The sequence below is a fragment of the Harmonia axyridis genome, chromosome 7 (genome assembly GCF_914767665.1).
Source record: "Harmonia axyridis chromosome 7, icHarAxyr1.1, whole genome shotgun sequence".
Taxonomy (NCBI): Eukaryota; Metazoa; Arthropoda; class Insecta; order Coleoptera; family Coccinellidae; genus Harmonia; species Harmonia axyridis.
In genome coordinates, this window is record NC_059507.1 from 29,489,720 (window position 1) to 29,510,004 (window position 20,285).

Below are 20,285 nucleotides of genomic sequence, written 5' to 3' on the forward strand. Positions count from 1 at the left end.
ATTCCAGGGAAAAAAGATCTTCAATTAATGAATTTTTATTTCAATATAAAGAGGAAGATATGCCAATAACAATGGAAAACGATATCAGGCAAATAGAAATTCACATCTACTCTTTCATTCTGTAATTTTCCTTTGGAATATTCTACTAGTTCCCCATAGGCTTTATTTTTGATATTCCTGTTCGTGTATGCTGAACTTTTTATTTTCCATCGACAGGTTTTCTGTCTATATTTTTCGATGAAACCTATCAAAAATTCTTTCATTTTGCACAAGAATTTGGTACGCTACGAAGTTCCGACGGTACCTGATAAATTGCCAGCTGTCTGTGATCATCTGTAATCCGACCCGGGTACTCAATAAAACAACCTCTTGAGTGGCAGGTTTCGATGGACGCATGGGATGGTAGTTAGTGTAGACTAGCTACCATTTGGACGCAAGCCATTTGAACGCAAGCCATTTGAACGCCTGCTTCCAAACCCTCGAAAAAACCCCTCGTGAGTGGCGGGCATTAGATGTCTAAAAACCTGGTGTATGGACTGATTAGATTTTGTTTTGCCAATTTTGAGAATATTAGTTAGGCTTCTGATTGGCTAGGATCGGGTTTTAATTAATGTATCCTATCGAAATCAAAGGAAAAAAGATCGAAATGAAAACTATGACATTGCTGACACTTCGAAATTACAAAGGCGTACAACTTTGCTTCCGTCGTTTTTTTTCGAAATTCGAGGCTTTATTGTGGAAAACTGGTTATACATTTATGATTTGAAGTATTTTCTATCGCAGCGTACGAATCCCGCGTTGAAAAAATTGATCATCTTTCAAAGCGATCTGAATGATTACTTTTAGGCGTATTGAAATGGCTTGTTGCGTCACTCCCAATTCTTGTTGCGTTTGACACGAGTCTTGATCAAGTAATGCCTCCAATTCTGTATTTTCGGAAACCTTCTCTCTTCCACCGTTATTCTGGTGCGACGTCAAAATCACCGTTCTTGAAGGTTTGAAACCTCTCTCGGCTTGTTCTTTCACCAATAGTGGCCTCACCATAGGTATTTGAGAGCATTCAATGTCCCTCAGTCGCAGAATTCTTCATATTAAAGCAGAAATTAGAAAACTCCCGCAAATGACGAGAATTTGGCTCATAAGCTGGCATGTTTAATCAAGAATAACTTCATGATGCAGACACAAATCGACTAACATTTCGATGACGTTATGTTTACAAATACCTAAGCTTATTGTATGACTTCTACGATATATTTATTTCGACTACCAGTTACCGCTACAGCCGTCTATTGCAAAACGGCGGAAGCAAAGTAGTACACTTAATATTTGAAATCATGGCAAAAAATTACTGTAGTGTGAACAAGGATTCCACTTCATTTATATGTATTTCTCGTTGAAATCCATCTCCACTATTATTGTGGAGCGTCTTATTACTGCAATTTGTATTCCTGTCCCTTCTTTTGAGCGTCAAATACAAAGAAACTGCGGTGTTTAGTTAACTGTGCAAATTGAAGTCCGTAGATAGGTTGCCCGTACAGCTCAGAATGTTTTCATGCGAAAGATTCCTTTTTATCCTGCGAATAAAATGAAAGAATCACATTACCGAATAAAGGGTTCTTATCAAACTCTCAGAAAAGGTGCGATGAATGTTTCATGAGTTTTTCGGATTATTTATTCGGGTTTTGTGCGAACAGTTAACATTAGCACGAAAAAATTGTCTGCCTGTTAAATTGGACAGAATGTCGACACTTTAATTAAGGGCCTTTGATATCCTAGCTGTGATGTGGGCATTTTGTACGAGGAGAAAAGTATCATCCTTTTCCTCTTAGCAAAAAATGTTGTTTATTAGTTATTAAGTGTACAACTTTGCTTCCGCCGTTTTGCAATAGATGGCTGTAGCGGTAAGTGGTAATCGAAATAAGTAGATCGAAGATGTCATACATTGAGCTTAAGTATTTGTTAACAGAACGCCATCAAAATATTAGTCGATTTGTGTCTGCATCATAAAGTTATTCTAGATTAAACATGTCAGTTTACGAGCCAAATTCTCGTAATTTGCGGGAGGTTTTAATTTTATACTTTAATATCAAAAAACCCGAGGCTGAGGCTCATCGAATGCTCTCAAATTCTTATGGTGAGGCCGCTATTAGTGAAATATCGTGCCGAGAGTGGTTCCAATGCTTCAAGAACGGTGATTTTGACTTCGATGACCAGCATGGCGGTGGAAGAGATGAGTTTTTTGAAGATGCAGAATATGAGGCATTACTTGATAAAGACTCGTGTCAAACGCAACAAAAATGAACAGTATTATTGGGAGTGACGCAACAAGTCATTTCAAAACGCCTGGAAGTCATGGAAATGATTCAGAAACAAGGAAATTGGGTGACGTAAGAGTTGAAACCGAGAGATGTTGAACGGCGTTTGTTTGATTGTGAACAGCTGCTTGCAAGGCAAAGACGGAAGGAATTTCTGCATCGCATTGTGACTAGGAACGAATGTGAGAGATCATTTAAATGATGTTGTATTACACATAAAAAGGCAAGGTCCAAGCATTATATTGAAATGAAAATTTCATCGATATTATACATGAAAGTATGTTTTTCACGTTTACTTTCGGAATCATAGAATTAATAACCCTTTACTACTGAGAGGTGCTGATTCTTCAGTAACGAAGGATAACGTTTGTATTTAAATTTGTTTGCGAAGTGTTTTGTTCCATAACCATATTTCAATCGTATTTCCAATTATTTTATCGAATTTTTCGTGATTGTATTGCTCCACGTCAGGAATTAACTGAAATAATGATGCATATTTTCAATGATTTCTTTCTAATATAAGGTCAGTATTAGCCCTTCTAATATAAGTATTAGTTCTTCCAATATAAGGTTAGTAGAGGGTGTTTTTTTTAGAGCAATAAAACAACGATGGATTATTCGATTGTCATGAATTTTATTTATCCGCAAGGTAATCTTGTGGCATTATATTTTAAATATGATTTCTGGCATATGACCGCCACGGTTGGTTCGGATGTAATCCAATCTGGACGTCCAATTTTGGATGACTTTTTCCAACATTTGTGGCCGTATATCGGCAATAACACGGCGAATGTTGTCTTCCAAATAGTCAAGGGATTGTGGCTTATCCGCATAGACCAATGACTTTACATAGCCTCACAGAAAGTAGTCTAGCGGTTTTAAATCACAAGATCTTGGAGGCCAATTCACAGGTCCAAAATATGAAATTAGGCGGTCACCAAACGTGTCTTTCAATAAATCGATTATGGCACGAGCTGTGTGACATGTTGCGCCGTCTTGTTGGAACCACAGCTCCTGGACTTCATGGTTGTTAAATTCAGGAATGAAAAAGTTAGTAATCATGGCTCTATACCGATCACCATTGACTGTAACGTTCTGGCCAACATCGTTTTTGAAGAAGTACGGACCAATGATTCCACCAGCCCATAAAGCGCACCAAACAGTCAGTTTTTCTGGATGTAACGGTGTTTCAACATACACTTGAGGATAAGCTTCACTGCAAATGCGGGAGTTTTGTTTGTTGATGTAGCCATTCAACCAGAAGTGCGCTTCATTGCTAAACAAAATAAAATGGACGTAGTGCGCGATACGCATTCCGCACAGAACCATTATTTTCGAAATAAAATTGCACTATTTGCGAGCGTTGTTCAGGCGTGAGTCTATTCATGATGAGTTGCCAAACCAAACTGAGAATAAATCATTAAACAGCTGTTGAATCGGTCGCCATCTCGAACAGTAATGCCAACTTAAAGTTATATACCTCGAAAAAAAACACCCGTTATTAGACGGGATCATAATCTGGAATGGTGACCACTGTTCAAATATTTAACATATGTAGCTTTCTTGAGAAACAACTCACGGTGAAAGGAAAAACACAAAAAAAATAAAGAAACAGATATCTGTCAAAATTATTTCGGTCCGGAATATTCTATCAGACTGAGCCACGAAAAATATTTGTCTCAAATGTGAAATTCTCTTCTAGGGTTGTCCACCATCAGGGCGATGCGAGCCAACAGGAGATTCAAGAAGGCGAACGAAGAAAACGTAGAAGAAAATATCAAAGCCCAATTTTCTAGTCAGGTGGCAGCTAGATGGTTGGGACTGAGACTCCAATTTATTGGGGTGGCCATGGTGACTGGAGTAAGCTTCATCGCCGTCATCCAGCATTATTACGATGTAGCTGATCCGGGTAAGTGAGCCGCTCAATTTTGTTGTCTTTTTTATATTTCGAGGATTTCCGGTGGCATTCAATCGTGATATAAAAATGATGGGGAGAAATTGGGAATTTGTAGGGACAATCTTCTTATGGAACGATTGTGCACTGCTAGCTAGAGGATTTGTTTCTATGGCAATTTTACTGTTTATTTTGTCTAGTTAATATTTTTTATTTACTGCAGATTATCATCGATGCTGCAATTCTGTTAATAATTGAATTTTTTGGATCGGGAATTATTTATCAGTAGGTAGCTTTTACCCGCAGCTTCGTTCACGTGGTGATCAGTGAAAATACTGGTCTTTGTGTTTGAAATATTTATTTTTTACTCGATGACATAACCAAAAATTATTCAGATATGTATAGAGAAGAGCAATATTTCACGAACTGTGATTTAATCACTGATATCAGAATGTCACAGGTAGTCACGGTTCCGAAAAACGAATACACAGTTTCAAAACGAAATCACAGTTTGAACATTTCAATTTCACAGATCTTTACAGGGCATATCATCGTTTGTTGCAATCGTAAATTATGAAAGCAGCCTGATGTTTTTATTGCTTCGCAATCTTTTTCGACTAACATAATTGCATATTTTTATGACAATCCCAGCATCGTAGGCAACTTCGCCTGCTTTTGGAAGTATTTTTGTAGGACTAGTTAAACAATAAATACTTGCTACAAACAAATAATAACCATTGAATTACTGCATAATTGGTGGTGGCAATATAATTCTAATTTTATGCTTATCTTTGATAAACAATAAATGTTACTCTGTATTATGAAAAATAAACGAAAACACTCCAGAGACATAATAATAATAGGCGAAAGAATAATAACAGGCGAAAGACCAGCAATCTTTGGGCTTTCTTCACAAAAGTTGATGTAAATTATGCTACTTGTAATTTATGCAAGTTGAAATTATCTTTCAAAACCACCTCTTCAAATTCGAGGAAACATTTGAAAAATCGATATCCTTCGGTTACGTTCCTAACTAAATCTGAAATAAGGAAAAGAGTTGAAAATGTAAGAAAAATGGATGTTTTCATAATAATTTTTCATTAATTCTGCTTTGATTTATGAGAGTGACCAATTCTAGTTGCAAAGATAAACGAACTAAGGTTTGGGTGATTCATACAAATATTAATAACAAGCAACCTAAACAGTGATCACGTCACGCTTTAATTTCACTGATATCATAAAGTAACGTTCACGTTTCACAACGTGATCTATAAATCACGGTATCGTTCCTCTCTAGATATGTAACTTTTATATGAATCGAGGTGTTATGGAGAGCGATTCAATAATTAAAGAAATATCTTTACAAACATTGGTCCTTGGAGACCACATAATACCTATACAGGGTGAATCACCGCGATGGCCTTCTAGACTTTTATTGAAAACAAAACATAATTTTGTGCAAAAATTTGCATATTGAGGTTTAAGACAATGATGTTTCCCCCTAACATATTTACAGACTTCTACAACTCACGGTTATAATGGAAGCAGACTACTACTTCCTTATTTCAACTGGTACAACCAGTATATTATATTATTGCGACATAAGATAGATGATTTGAAGAAAATTCTAGTCATAACTAACGGTTCATGAGTTAATGCAATTCTCATGAGAAAAAATAGTTGCTACGAGGAGTCACAGTTTTTTGAATATTTCTATAGAAAAAGTTTTTTTCGAAAAATCCTATTTCATTTCAGATTCAGCCAATACGTAGTATTATAAGAATGTATGCGTTTTGGACCAAGAATGTTCAAGGTGTTTATGAGAAGAGCATGAACTCAAATTTATGTTATGTGTTGTGGTGTCCCAGGATGCAAATGGTGCATGAAGGAAAGAACACTGAAAAGCTCTTTGACTAAAGCAAATGACTTCACATCAGTGCTTTCCAAATTTTTTTTCTTTATTTGATTTGAGCCCTGTAAACAAAGAAAATTGTGCAGTTGTACCTTTGAAGCAACGCATGATATTGTCTACGTACCTACTTACACCAATAAAGGAAGAATTTCCTGATATTTTCAGAATGTATTTTGGATTCGAAATTATTTACGAAAACTTCAGCCAGAATTTTACCTTAATCAGACTTATAGGTTGTTTCATTAAAATGAAAGTTATTTGATTCATGCATATTCCTAGACAATTCAAAATATACTTATCGGGTTTGTATTATTTTTAATCAGCAATTCCTTTTTATTTTTATTGTTTCTTGGGGGAAGAAATAAATTTTGTTCAGCGAAAAAATTTAATTTATACTTATCGGGTAACTAAATATGTTGTATTTTCTCAATTACTTCTACACTATTTTTTATCGATTATACTAATTGAAATTTAAGTTTTGTTTATATAATTGCTTTTAAAGCTAGATAATTTAATGCTAAGTGCTAAAATGTAAGAAACTACAGCACTAATGAGGTGATTTATCAACTAGTGTAATAATAGAATTTGTGGCTTCCATAAAATAAACAATAAGTACTATTTCCGTTATCGCAACTAGTAAAAACTGAATTATTTTTGCTGTAATAATTGATTTGAAAATTTCTTATCGATTATACTGGAAATGGGATCCGTTTTTTGTTTTCAAAATGTTTATAACATTATGGTTATCTAAATTCATATTTAAAATTTCTGCTATTGATTATGATTTCAAAGCTAAATCTGCATTTGCTGAGTAGCAAATGGTTTTAGTTTCAGTTGAGCTGCCTTTAAGGTTATATTTAAATCCTTTTTCCAATACTTGAATGCAACATTTGATGAATTGAAAAATTTTGGAAAGAACTAGTGGTTTCAAAAGAAATTTGGATTTGTTTTAGTATTTATGCTTTTTTGTTTATTATGAATGAGGTTTTCGACTTTTTTATTTTGATTCGAAAATTTTTGTGGCTTTCATATAAAAAATGCAAGCAGAATATCGAAAAAGAATGTAGAAGAGAACTGACCTAAAGTCAAGTGTTTTTTGAGCTTTTGCTGATTCATGAACGAATTCTGTGGTCTCTAAGGGCGCATTTTACGCATGAATGAACGAGCGCTCAAAATCGCCTGACATCACGTCAGTGCTTTACCCATCATTATCAATTTCAGTAATTTTGATATTTTTGAACGTTTTGTTCCATTCTTCTTACATCTTACATAATGCTACAGACTGGATAAAAATATTTCGCATGCAGAAAAGAGCCATCAGAGCACATAACACTAACTCCCTATACTGAAACATGCAGACACATTTTCAAGAATTTAAACATTGTTACTCTCTCATCGTTGTTTATATATCACTGTCTATATTACATCAAAACTAATGAGCAAAACTTCTCAAAACAAAATACTCTTCACTTATATGACACAAGAAACAGAAATGATCTAATAATCCCACAACATAGACTCACTTTAACTCACAAAAGCTTTATCAACCTATCTGTCAAACTTTTCAATAAACTTCCCAAGCAAATGAAAGATCTTCCAACAGCAAAATTCAAGATAGAAACTAAAAATATGCTTCTAACAATTAATGCTTACAATATCCAAGAATTCTTTGACGCTAATGTTCTCTCCTCAATGAGTGTATAGCTGTGATATTTCAACTGTGTGTTCCTGAATATTCCGGTGTACCTGTACTGTACTTTAATCCATTATTATATCTATATTTGTCTATCTAGAGATACTAATCCATGTATATTCATGTGAATATTTTGACGATGCTAAAACATCATTTGTTATTTAAGCAAATAAAGTATATTATTATTATCTTGTCCATCAGCAATCCAGGTCGAGAGTCGGTTGTCAAATGAGACACTCCATCTACAACGTGGAGACCATCTCGAGTCCAGGACGCATTGAAGCGCTTCTGTAGTTCTTTCTTTCTCCTTTGTTGCAGGGTTAATTGGATTGGCGGTGTCGTACGCACTTTCTGTGACAGGCTCCCTTGGCGGGGTGATCAGCGCCTTTACGGAAACGGAAAGGGAGATGATAGCGGTGGAGCGTGTTAATCAATATGTCACTCAAGTACCCCCCGAGACGACTTACTTCTCGTGTGAACCGCCCTTCGGCTGGCCCAACCAAGGGGTCGTCCACTTCGAAAATGTGGTTCTGAAATATAGGTAAGTGGATATAATGGCCCTTTTGTTCGCCTGGCTCGATTATTCGTTGAAACGTCGATGAACTTTGACGTTTGAAAGGTTAGGTTAGGTTAGAATCAAGAAATATGTATATGCCTTCTTTCTTTATCATTGATTTTACAGGTCTTTCTGAACAGAAATTTGGACGGCAGACTTCATACTTATTTTATTTTTATCATTTCTAATAAATTATGTTCAGAAATACTGTTTCTTTTAGTCGTTTTAATTTTCGAAGTTTATGTCTCATATCGAATAGAAAAATATTTTTTCTACAAGCTTGCGCTTTCAATTCTTTTTCCACGCGGATTTTAAGTCACAAAGAGTCACTTTTCAACATAGTGCGGGAAAACCCCTGCTATTTCTTTTTCGCACGCATATCCGTGCGGGAAAGAAAAAACAGGTGATATAATTTTTAGTTATGTCTCGCAAATGGAATGGAATCGAAGGTAATGATTTTCGGAATAAAGTTTCTATTGATGCGATGAATCTTTTCCGAACATAAAATTCCAGAATGTCCTCTATACTGATAGGTGTAGGTATACAACTTTGCTTCTACTGCTGCTAGATGGCTGTAGCGGTAAGTGGTAGTCGAAATAAATAGATTGTAAATGTTATACAATAAGTATGCCATCGAAATATTAGTTGATTTGTATCTGCATTATGATGTTATTCTCGATTAAACATGACAGTTTACGAGCCAAATTCTCGGCATTTGCGAAAGGTTTTAATTTTCTACTTCAATATAAATAAATCTGCGGCTGAGGCTCATAGAATGCTCTAAAGTACCTATGATGACGCCGTTTTTAATGAAAGAACGTGCCGAGAGTGGTTTCAACGCTTCAAGAATGGTGATTTTGACGTCGAAGACCTGTATGGCGGTGGAGGTGAGAAGGTTTTTGAATATGCAGAATTGAAGGCATTACTTGATCAAAATTCGTGTCAAACGCAACAAGAATTGGCAGGATCATTGGGAGTGATGCAACAAGCCATTACAAAACGCCTGAAAGTCATGGGAATGATTCAGAATCAAGGAAATTGGGTGCCGTACGAATTGAAGCCGAGAGAGGTTGAACGGCATTTGTTTGCTTGTGAACAGCTGCTTGCAAAGTAAAGACGGAAGGGATTTCTGCATCGCATTGTGAGTGAAGACGAAAAATGGGTTCATTACGATAATCCCAAGCGCAGAAAATCATGGGGATATCCCGGCTATGCTTCCACGTCAACGGCCAAACAAAATATTCACAGTTCCAAGGTCATGCTCAGTATTTGGTGGGACCAGCTCGGCGTAGTGTATTATGAGTTAATAAAACCGTCTGAAACAATCACAGGCGATCGTTATCGAATGCAGTTATTGCGTTTGAGGCGAGTATTGAAAGACAAATGGCCGCAATACAATGAAATCCATGATAAAGTGATTTTACAGCATGACAATGCTCGGTCCCATGTTGTGAAAGTGGTCAGGGCATACTTGGCAACGTCCTACCCAACCGCCGTATTGTACATACGTTGCTCCCTCAGACTATCGGTCTATCACTTGTTTCGATCAATAACACACGGCTGACCAGTACTTCCGGTCTTACGAAGAAGTAAAAATTGGATCGCTTCAAAAGATGACCAGTTTTTTCAACACGGGATTCGTGCACTGCCCGAAAGAGGGGAGAAAGTAGTGGTCAGCGATGGACATTACTTTAAATCATAAATTTGTAACCAATTTTTCACAATATAGCCTCGAATTTCGGAAAAAACGGCGGAAGCAAAGTTCTACGTCTATTTCATTGAGAAAAAAAAATTGAATCGGAAAAAAATAGTAGGAATCTTCGTTTGAAATATACATATGTACAAGTCATAGACTCACTCTGTGACGATCTGAAGTTCCTAATACCAAGAAGGTGCTCGTCTAAATTTTATTTTTTAAACAAAACGTATAACATTTCTGGTATTAGAGTACTTGCGAATCTATTGTTTAGGTACTAGAAATGTTATTAACTGAAGTTCATTTCTATGTTGATTTGAGAGTTATCGAAGCGTAAATTATTTTTGTATCAAGAGCGGAAGCGCTTAATTTATTGCACTACTACTATAAAATGGAGAATGTTCTGCCTATTCATGTTTTATTGATTGTATCCATCGAAGCCAATATCCCGCAGACTCTAAAATATTCTCACAAAAGTCTTCTAATCGCCAATAGAAAAAAAACCAAATCAAAAGAGCCATTCGAGATGAGTCAAGCACTCATCACGTCAACATTGTCCGTACATCTTTCATGCAATTTCACATCATCAATCTATACAAATCGAATAGAAGACATCAACTGTAATCCCCCCTCCCCAAACCCCTACTCCTATTATCCCATCTCGCGAAGCAAAAATTGCGACCATACGTCGTCCTTTCAGAATGGCAATTCATCAAATTATCAATAGGGACGATCTCTCGCCCACTCGATGATAATCAAATTACAAATCACCACTTTTTGCCCGCAGGGAGAATCTTCCACCCTCCTTGGCCGGCGTGAGCTTCGAGACCAGACCCTCCGAGAAGATCGGGGTGGTTGGCAGGACTGGAGCCGGCAAAAGCTCCCTGATTACAGGGCTGTTCCGGATGGTGGAGGTGCACTCGGGCTGCATCTACATCGACACGGTCAGGGTGAAGGATGTGGCGCTGTCGTCGTTGAGGTAGGTTGGATAGAATGCTGTTAGTTTGATGACCCAAAAGCTTTAGTTTGGCGAACTGTGACTCTAAATTTTCCACTTTTTTTTAGTGAATTTTAAAAATTTCAAAACATGTATCGTTCTATTTTCAGCAATGGCGTAGCTTTCACTTGTCAAATGTTGAAAGATGAAAGCTTCGAAAGTGACAGCTGCCCAGATAGGGGGATATTCAAAATGAAAAATCTTATTTGAAAACTTTTTAATTTTCATATCAACTGATACTTTCTTCATTCGGTCAACTTTTAATTCAAACATGAAAATTAATTATTTCAAATTCTTCCAACTTCTAAATGAATAAGAAACGGAATGTTCAGCATGAGCACAACTATAATTTGTCAAAGTTTGTCATGGAGTTTGTAGAAAACACTGTATAATGGCATACATATATGGGGAAACCTTTCAAACATGCATTCATCAGTTTGAAATGCGTTTTTTCCCATAAAAATATTCCAAAAAATGATATTTGATATTGTGTTGAAAGTGCAGCACGTGGTTCATGGCATATCACAGGCAAGGAAGATTCGACTTCATATTTAGAAGATAAAATTGAGCATTCAATTCACCTATATACGAAATTTCGTAAAGAAAAAATTACATTAATAGGTACGATTTTCAACAAGCATGCAAAGATGCAAATAAAGCTCCTGACTTCAAGCTAATGTTTTTCTCATTCCCCCTAGTAGGTACCTACACTTGTAATAACTCTAGGTAGTGAGAAACTAAAATAATCCCAGCCACGAAACTTTATCATCCGAATTGATATATATTGTCGTCCACTCTAGGTCAAGACTCTTCTGCATCCCCCAGGAACCATTCCTCTTCAGTGGGACGCTCCGTGACAATTTAGACCCTCTGGGAGAGTTTCGGGACAATGAAATTTGGTCGGCGTTGGCCAAGGTTAACTTAGTTGACACAATTAAAACCCTAGGAGGACTGGAAAATGACGTAGGATGTGGCGGAATGAATTTTTCAGTAGGACAGAAGCAGTTGGTGTGCTTGGCCAGGGCTGTTCTTCACAATGCTAAGGTGAGTAGGGATATAAATATACTGGGCATTGAGCATTAGCTTGTACTTTTTTCATTTTCAATATTCTTCACGTGTTTTCGATCTTATGTCTTCAAAACCTCTATTGCACAAGAAAACCGTAAGATATTCTATCACCATGATGCTAGATGAAAAATTTTTTAGGTATGCAAATTCATGACTTTTCGGAATTTCAAGTTTTGCGAACGAATTTTATCTCGAAAAGTTCTGTAATCCTAAAGGTTGCATCAGACACATCAGAAATTTTTCTGTTTCTTTCTCTAGATACGCGCATTCGTTGGCGCTTCATCGGCGACCAATCACACACAACGAATCGACAAATTACCGCGTCTTTGAAAATTCCAGCAGCGTAACATGAATTGAAGCGAGTAAATTTGTTGCAATTTTATGGGTGAAAGTTTGGTTGAATTTCTTGCTAAACTCATGTGTTGAAATACACACATACAACTATTTTTTATATAGGTATTTATTGTTTTATCAGAATCATAGAAATTTCAAGCAAAATATAGGAAGAAATCCTTATATTTCAGTGGCAAAAGATCTGACCTAGTCTAAAATAATTCTTGGACGAAGAATTATTGAGGAAAATCCCCGCACCCGTCGATTTTCAATTTCAAAAGCAATTTATCGTATTTTTTGAATTTGATATTTCTCAACAACTACACTCTTCAACTTAATTTTTTCAAATGATAATATATCTTTGGACTGTGATACATCAAATGGAAGGTAATTTGATTACCTAGCGATGTGGCTAAAAGTAGAAGTGGTTGTGTCGTTTTCTATTGAAAAATTAGGAAATAAGATACAATTTGTGATTAGAGATAGAGAGTAACTGTAATGAAACCATTATTCTTTTACTAATAATTATCGAGAGAAATCCACGAATCCATGGATTTCTAATTTCAAAAGAAGGCCTCCCCATATGCTTTTCTGAATTTATGCTTTACACAACTGACTTTGACGAGCTCTTCTTCAAGTGTCTTTACGCCCTTCTGAACCCCTTGGAATCTATTTGACATAACTGTCATTATCTCTACGGCCTTCTAATATATATGCCTAATATTATGTCCGAAATAATCACTAGTATGTTTATACCAAATTTGAGGAGAATCGTATAAAAAATGTTTGGCGTGAACGCTTGAATCGACTCTTGAAAATACGTTTCAAAAAGTTTACTTTTACGTAAGTAAAGGGTGTTTTTTTTTAGAGCTATAGAACTTTAAATTGCAATAAAACAACGATGGATTATTCGATTGACATAAATTTTATTTATCCGCAAGATAATCTTGTGGCATAACATTTTAAATATGCTTTCTGGCATATGACCGCCCCACGGCTGGCTCGGATGTAGTCCAATCTGGACGTCCAATTTTCGATGACTTTTTCCAACATTTGTGGCCGTATATCGACAATAACACGGCGAATGTTGTCTTCCAAATGGTCAAGGGTTTATGGCTTATCCGCATAGACCAATGACTTTACATAGATCCACAGAAAGTAGTCTAGCGGTGTTAAATCACAAGATCTTGGAGGCCAATTCATAGGTCCAAAACGTGAAATTAGGCGGTCACCAAACGTGTCTTTCAATAAATCGATTGTGGCACGAGCTGTATGACATGTTGCGCCGTCTTGTTGGAACCACAGTTCCTTGGCAACATGGTTGTTCAATTGAGGAATGAAAAAGTTAGTAATCATGGCTCTATACCGATCACCATTGACTGTAACGTTCTGGCCATCATCGTTTTTGAAGAAGTACGGACCAATGATTCCACCAGCCCATAAAGCGCACCAAACAGTCAGTTTTTCTGGATGTAACGGTGTTTCGACATACACTTGAGGATATGCTTCACTCCAAATACGGCAGTTTTGTTTGTTGACGTAGCCATTCAACCAGAAGTGCGCTTCATCGCTAAACGAAATGAAATGGATGTAGTGCGTGATACGTATTCCGCACAGAACCATTATTTTCGAAATAAAATTGCACTATTTGCAAGCGTTGTTCAGGCGTGAGTCTATTCATGATAAATTGCCAAATCAAACTGAGAATAAATCACTTGACAGCTGTTAAATCGGTCGCCATCTTGAACAGTAATGCCAACTTAAAGTTGTATACTTCGAAAAAAAACACCCGTTAGTATTATTTCTGAGGACCCCATTCTGTCAATTAAGTTTTTGTAAGAAATAACTCAGACGCATACATTTTTCAGAGGAGATTCAACGTATGAAGGATGGATAAACAAGCGTATAAAAGCTCTTGACTTCGTCTCAGAGCTGTACTCTGCTTTTTCCTCAGGTTTTATCATATCTTCGGGTCTCCTATATCCAAACTACATCCCGAAATTGATAAAACTTCCCATCCTCCTTCCGATTTCTCATTTTCAGATGGGAGTTTTCCATACACTGCCTCGATATATTAATCAGTGTCCCGGAGTTTTCCACTTAATTTAAAAATTCGAAGTAGCATAGAAGTGGTCTCTCGCATCGTGCTGCAGTGAATCTTCAGAATGGGAAAAAGTTCGATGCTTAAAAAGTGGAACTTAGGTCCGCTAAACGGGAATAACAGGGCTGCACACAGAGACGACCATATTTCACTTGGAGCTTCTTGCTCCATCGAGTGCGACCCGGCCGGATAGGATTTCTGTTATGACGTACGCGTCCTCGGGGAAAATCCGTTAGAACATTCGGAAAGTACATCTGGCTAGTAATAAGAGGACGAAATCTATTGGAGGGTTGAAATTGATGGATTTGGGATATTTTTCTCTGGAGAGAACGATTGATATAATCGACACCTACTTATTTGATATAGGAAAAAAATGAGGAAACCACTGGTGTAACGTTAAGGGACCACAGGAGAAGAAGGCACAATAGAGATTAATTATAATAATTAATAATGCAAATGTTCACGAATTATTTACTAACTGACAAAGAAACTGCAACACCCAGAAGGAGCTGTTTAAATTTCAATTTTTTTTTATTAAACATACGAGTAGATAGCATAGCAAGAGGTAAATGATTGAATTTGGAGAAGAAATCGTGAAAGTTTTTCGTGGTACTAACTTAAATATTGTAGTCGTTTTTTGCAAGATTTGTAGATTTTACAACAAACCAGCTATTCGAGTAGTTCCAAAGTCGATGTTCAAATGCCAAGAGCAAGTGTACGCGGAATTTATCTCGAGCTAAGTGAATTTGAAAGAGGTCGAATTTGGTCTTCTGGAGGCGGGGTTGTCATTTCGAGAAATCGCTAACCGTACGAACAGAAATTCAACTACTGTTATGAGATGTTGTCAAGCGTGGTTTGATAATGCCCAAAATCGAAGGAGAGTAGGCAGCGGACGTCGAAGGGGCACAAATGAAGTTCAAGATCGACGTCTAAGACTTATGTCCATTAGAGACCGATTTGCAACAACTCGATCTTTGGCTGATCAGTGGTTAGGAGAACAAGGCCATCCTGCAACCGTCCGAAAAGTTTGCCGACGAATAAGGTCTTTTGGACTGCAGCATTATCGATCCCATCTTGTGTTACCTCTGACGGTTGACCATCGCCGGCAAAGATTACAGTGGTGCAGAGAACGTTAACATCGGAATGTGGAATTGCATCAGGTCGTCTTTTCTGATGAATCTCGATTCATTTCTCCTTGGGTGCACATAATAGCCGAAAAAGGGTAAGGCGACGTCGGGGAGAAAGACGTGAACCTCAGTTTGATGTTGCGTCATGTACACCGGACAGTAGGCGTTATGGTATGAGGTGCTATTGCACATGCAAGTAGGTCACCTTTAGTCTTTAGTCAAGGTAACATGATAGCGATGCGTTACCTTCAAGAAATAGTGGAGCATTAGTTCTTCCTTACCTTAACAGGCTCCTGAATCGGATATTTCAGCCAGATAATGCCCGACCTCATGTTGCCAGAGTTAGTTTGAACTTTTTCGAAGCGACCCATGTGAATATTTTGCCATGGCCGCCCAGATCCCCCGATCTTTCGCCCATAAAGCATGATTGGGACATCATGGGTAGAAGGGTTGGAAATTTACCCCAGCACCCACGGACTTTGGCGGCTCTGAGACATGAAGTACAGGTAGCTTGGGATATTATCCCTCAAGAAGAAATAGACCATCTTATTGCATCAATGTCGAGATGTGTTGGGGAGTGTATATATAATCGCGGTGGAAAAACACATTATCACAAAATTCGTTAAAGAAAATTGTAAACCCTTCGTTTTTTTCTCCAAATTTCAATCATTCACTACTTTCTATTCTACTTATTTTTCACCAAAAAAAAAATTAAATTTAAATAGCTCCTTCTGGGTGTAGCAGTTTCTTTGTCAGTTAGTATATTATTTCAAATTTACCTTTAGAGCTGTTACTCAAATGGTTCAATCTAAAGATCATATCTTGAAAACTGTTCTATATAATTGTACGATTAATTTTTTATTGAATTCCAAAATAGTGTTCAAGTCTTCTGCGTATCACTCTACAGGTGGGCAGAAAGACACTGCAGTTTTTTAAAAATGATCCTTGAAAAATGTCGATAAGTACATCTTTTCAAATAGCACGCCCTTAATATTTTCTGCCTGTCAGATAGCCTAGTGAATAGTCTTCATTTTTTGTTGTGCCTAAAATGAATAATTTTCAAAATGCTTCGAATTTCGTGTTTTGTACTGGGGCTGGCAGTAAACTATTTCAAGGGGATAAGATTACTCATATTTGGAAACATTCATTTTGACAAAATGACATAGGGACTACTTGAAAAAAAACAGGTACCTACATAGTTTGAATTCTGTTAAGAAATTCGAAATTACTGCATAATTAACTGCTGAGAAAGTCTCATCAATATTTATTGCTCATTTGATCTGCTCAGCTGTATACAAACTTTTTTAATTATTTCAAAATGATTGAAATGAAGTGCTATTCAAAAAAGTTTGCAGACATTTGAGCACCTCCTATGAGCGATAAATATTAATGAGACTTTTTCAGCAGAAAATATGCAATTATTTCGAACTCCTTAGGACAATCCAAATATCCAGTGAGTATTTTTCTTAAATTTTCTTATTTCATGCAATAGGAGCTGGCATAAACCGTTCATCTATTCTTTTCAAGAACTGAAAATTTAATTCTGAATTCGAAATAAATAACCACGGAATTGCATGTTAGTTTATTCTCTGAGACGTAAAAAATGATGAATCTACGCTTGAAGATTGCATTGAATATTATTTGATGAGTTTAACTTAGTTCTCCACCAATAATCTCGTGGTTCACTTTCAGATACTCTGCATCGACGAAGCAACAGCCAACGTGGATCAAGAAACTGACAGATTAATTCAACTAACTCTGCGTTCGGCCTTCAGACACAGCACCGTATTCACGATAGCTCATAGGGTTGAAACTATTTTGGACTGCGACAGGGTTTTAGTCATGGGGGATGGAAAGATATTAGAGTTCGATACTCCAGACAGTTTATTAGCCGATACTAATTCCCATTTTTACCAGATGGTCAACCATGAGTAATATCCCTCCACTTCCAGCATATTACTTTCAGCAGTGAACAGCAGTTGGGTGTTGAGGCGATAATGTTATGTTGTATTAGACAATTTCGTGTTGAAATCAAATGAGAGGATGGACTTTTTTTTCGGCATAATCTGCATGACAATACTAGGATATCCAGACCTTTAAATAGTTCATATAGGTGAAGAATAAAAGCTTTAAAATTGTGGTTCGATATTATGAAGTTACTGTAAGTGAAGTAGTTAATTAAATCTATTTTCATTGGAGGATGAAAAAAAGTACGATTTCATTTTCATCTCAGTGTTCTAATGAAGGCACTTTGAAATAAAGAAATATTGAAAATTACTTCTGTTATTTCTAAAGTTTCTGAGGAATAATCTACCATCAAAATCAATTTTATTTTGGTCGAATTATTGTAATTTTAGGAAATTCATTTCATCATTACACTTCCATATTTCATAATGATTTTAATTTGAAATAATTTTGTGATTTTAATTTTTGTTCAATTTTTATCCAGAAAAGAAGATATAAAAATAAAGAAGAAAAGAATTGTCATTGGAAATAAAAAATAAAAATTATGTAAAAAATATTTGTCCGAATTCTTGTAAAACCTATCAACTGTAAAAGAAGTTAGACAATGAATGAAAGTTCGCTTCATTGAAAAACGGTAGGATGTTATATTGGGAAGAGTTTGAAATAACGAGAATATTCGAAATGTTCAATGAAATTCAGTGGCGCACTACAGAATCCTTATCAAGTTGAAATAAGATAATTGAATTGAAATAACTAATTTCTTCTTTTATTCTTTCAAAACTGTAGTGAAAATGGCATAGTTTTAAACATTTCTCTTCATTGGCTTTAGAATTTTTCGGGCAAAATAAATTCGATCTTTCACTTTGAAGAAAGAAAGAAACCTGAAAACGATTCAAAATAATGACTGGTTGTTATTATTATACCTCTCTTCCTCCTTCTTGATAGAAAAAAAATTAATAATATCGTGGCTCTCGAACTGTTGTTGGTAATTGGAAAAAAGGAACGAAAACCCTTGTTAAAATGCCAACATTTCGAAATTATAGTGGTTATTCATCAGAGCCATTCAACTAGTGTTTCTTTGAACTTTTTTTCATGTCATATTTTCTCTGGTGAACTTTCAGCAATATTCATATAATATATAGGGTGTCCCGTAAACCGACGTCAAACTGGCGCATGCTGATGCGTAGGTGATGCCCGACCAGAATATCCAAATTTGATTTTCGTATAAGTGTATTAGATTTAGAGATATCGACAATTTTATGAAAATCGTCAAAATATGCACCTTATTCATTGTTTTGAGTGCCACAGCTGCGAATGTTGGTGTTTTGTGATTCTTCGTTCGATCGAAAATTACAGACCGATCAAATTTCGTCAATCAACTTTGATCGTCTATGTTATAAAAAAATTATATCAGACTAAATCGGCATGTTACGTCGAAGGTTAGCATTTTCAGTAAAATTTTCGTAAGTAATTGCACAAGTGCATCAAAATTACCGATAATTTTGCATGACAGCGTGTTGTCATAAAAACTGCATGAGTTCATTTTCATTTTTGGAGAAAGAGCCCGACACCGAAGGTGGAGGGCTCTTTCTCCAAAAATGAAAATGACCGAATGCAGTTTTTCAAAGAAAACACGCTGGAATGCGAAATTATCCGGTCATTTTGATGCACGAGTGTAATTCGGAGGAATATTTCCCGAATGAACTGTTACATTACTTGTCAAACTGATGTAGAATGGAATTGCCATAGATTTGAACTGTGTAAGATGCATAGAAACTATGCATCTATGAACAGAACAATTATCGCAGTGCAGTTTCGCTTCCTACAATGCAATTATCGCTCTAATTTTCGATAATTGTTCTCCAGATACATAGAATTCTTGACAGGAGGGAAATATTCGATAAAATATCACTTCCTGCTTGACACAATGAAAAAAAATGAAGATATTGACATTTTGATAAAAAGGGAGCTTATTCTGGGATTTTTATTTCATCATCAAAATAGTGTAAATAAAATATCAATTCCATTTGATCAAGAAATATTCAAGAGAAAATAATGGGAAAATCATAGAAGCCATGCGTTATGACGTTTGATGGGATGATGGCTTACTTATTAGATTTGGTGAGTATATCCCGACACTATAAATGCCACGTTACACGAAAAAATCCAAAAGTTTGTTCTTCTGATTCAAATATTCTGAAAATAATGATAATACTTTATTTTTTTAATGAACTGAGAAGAAGAGAATAGTGTCTTAAGAAACAATAAGTTGGTAATCAGGCGATAAAGTCGAAAACGTTGACGTAGGAGTATCTTTCAAAATTAATGGTTGAATTTTTGAAGATTTTGTAGAAACCTTTCAGGTTTAGGACTAATCCGGTAATAGTATATTATTCAACGAGCGGTAATGTAGGTCATAACTCACGCAGATGAAGTTTGCAGCACGAGCCGCATGCAAGTACTGTAAGTGAGTTATGACCATTACTGCAAATTAAATACTATACTTTATCTACGACTATAACGATAAATACTAGGAAACAAGTACAGATAAAGAACTTTATCGACAAACCCTAATAATTACCTGTAACAATGCTATACAAATTCCAGTTGTAATTACTCATTTTGTTC

The 20,285-nt window shown here is 36.1% G+C and overlaps 1 protein-coding gene across 1 annotated transcript in view; it reads left to right on the forward strand.

The window, feature by feature from the left end:
* LOC123684843 (ATP-binding cassette sub-family C member 10) overlaps positions 1–17,969 on the forward strand; it is a 52,008-nt gene extending 34,039 nt beyond the window's left edge. The window contains exons 15-19 of the mRNA XM_045624316.1: positions 4,018–4,224; positions 8,133–8,355; positions 10,854–11,045; positions 11,864–12,107; positions 17,385–17,969. Coding sequence (XP_045480272.1) covers positions 4,018–4,224; positions 8,133–8,355; positions 10,854–11,045; positions 11,864–12,107; positions 17,385–17,627 — 1,109 coding nt within the window. The 3' untranslated portion in view covers positions 17,628–17,969. The remainder of the gene's footprint in view (positions 1–4,017; positions 4,225–8,132; positions 8,356–10,853; positions 11,046–11,863; positions 12,108–17,384) is intronic.
* The last annotated feature ends 2,316 nt before the right edge of the window (positions 17,970–20,285 follow it).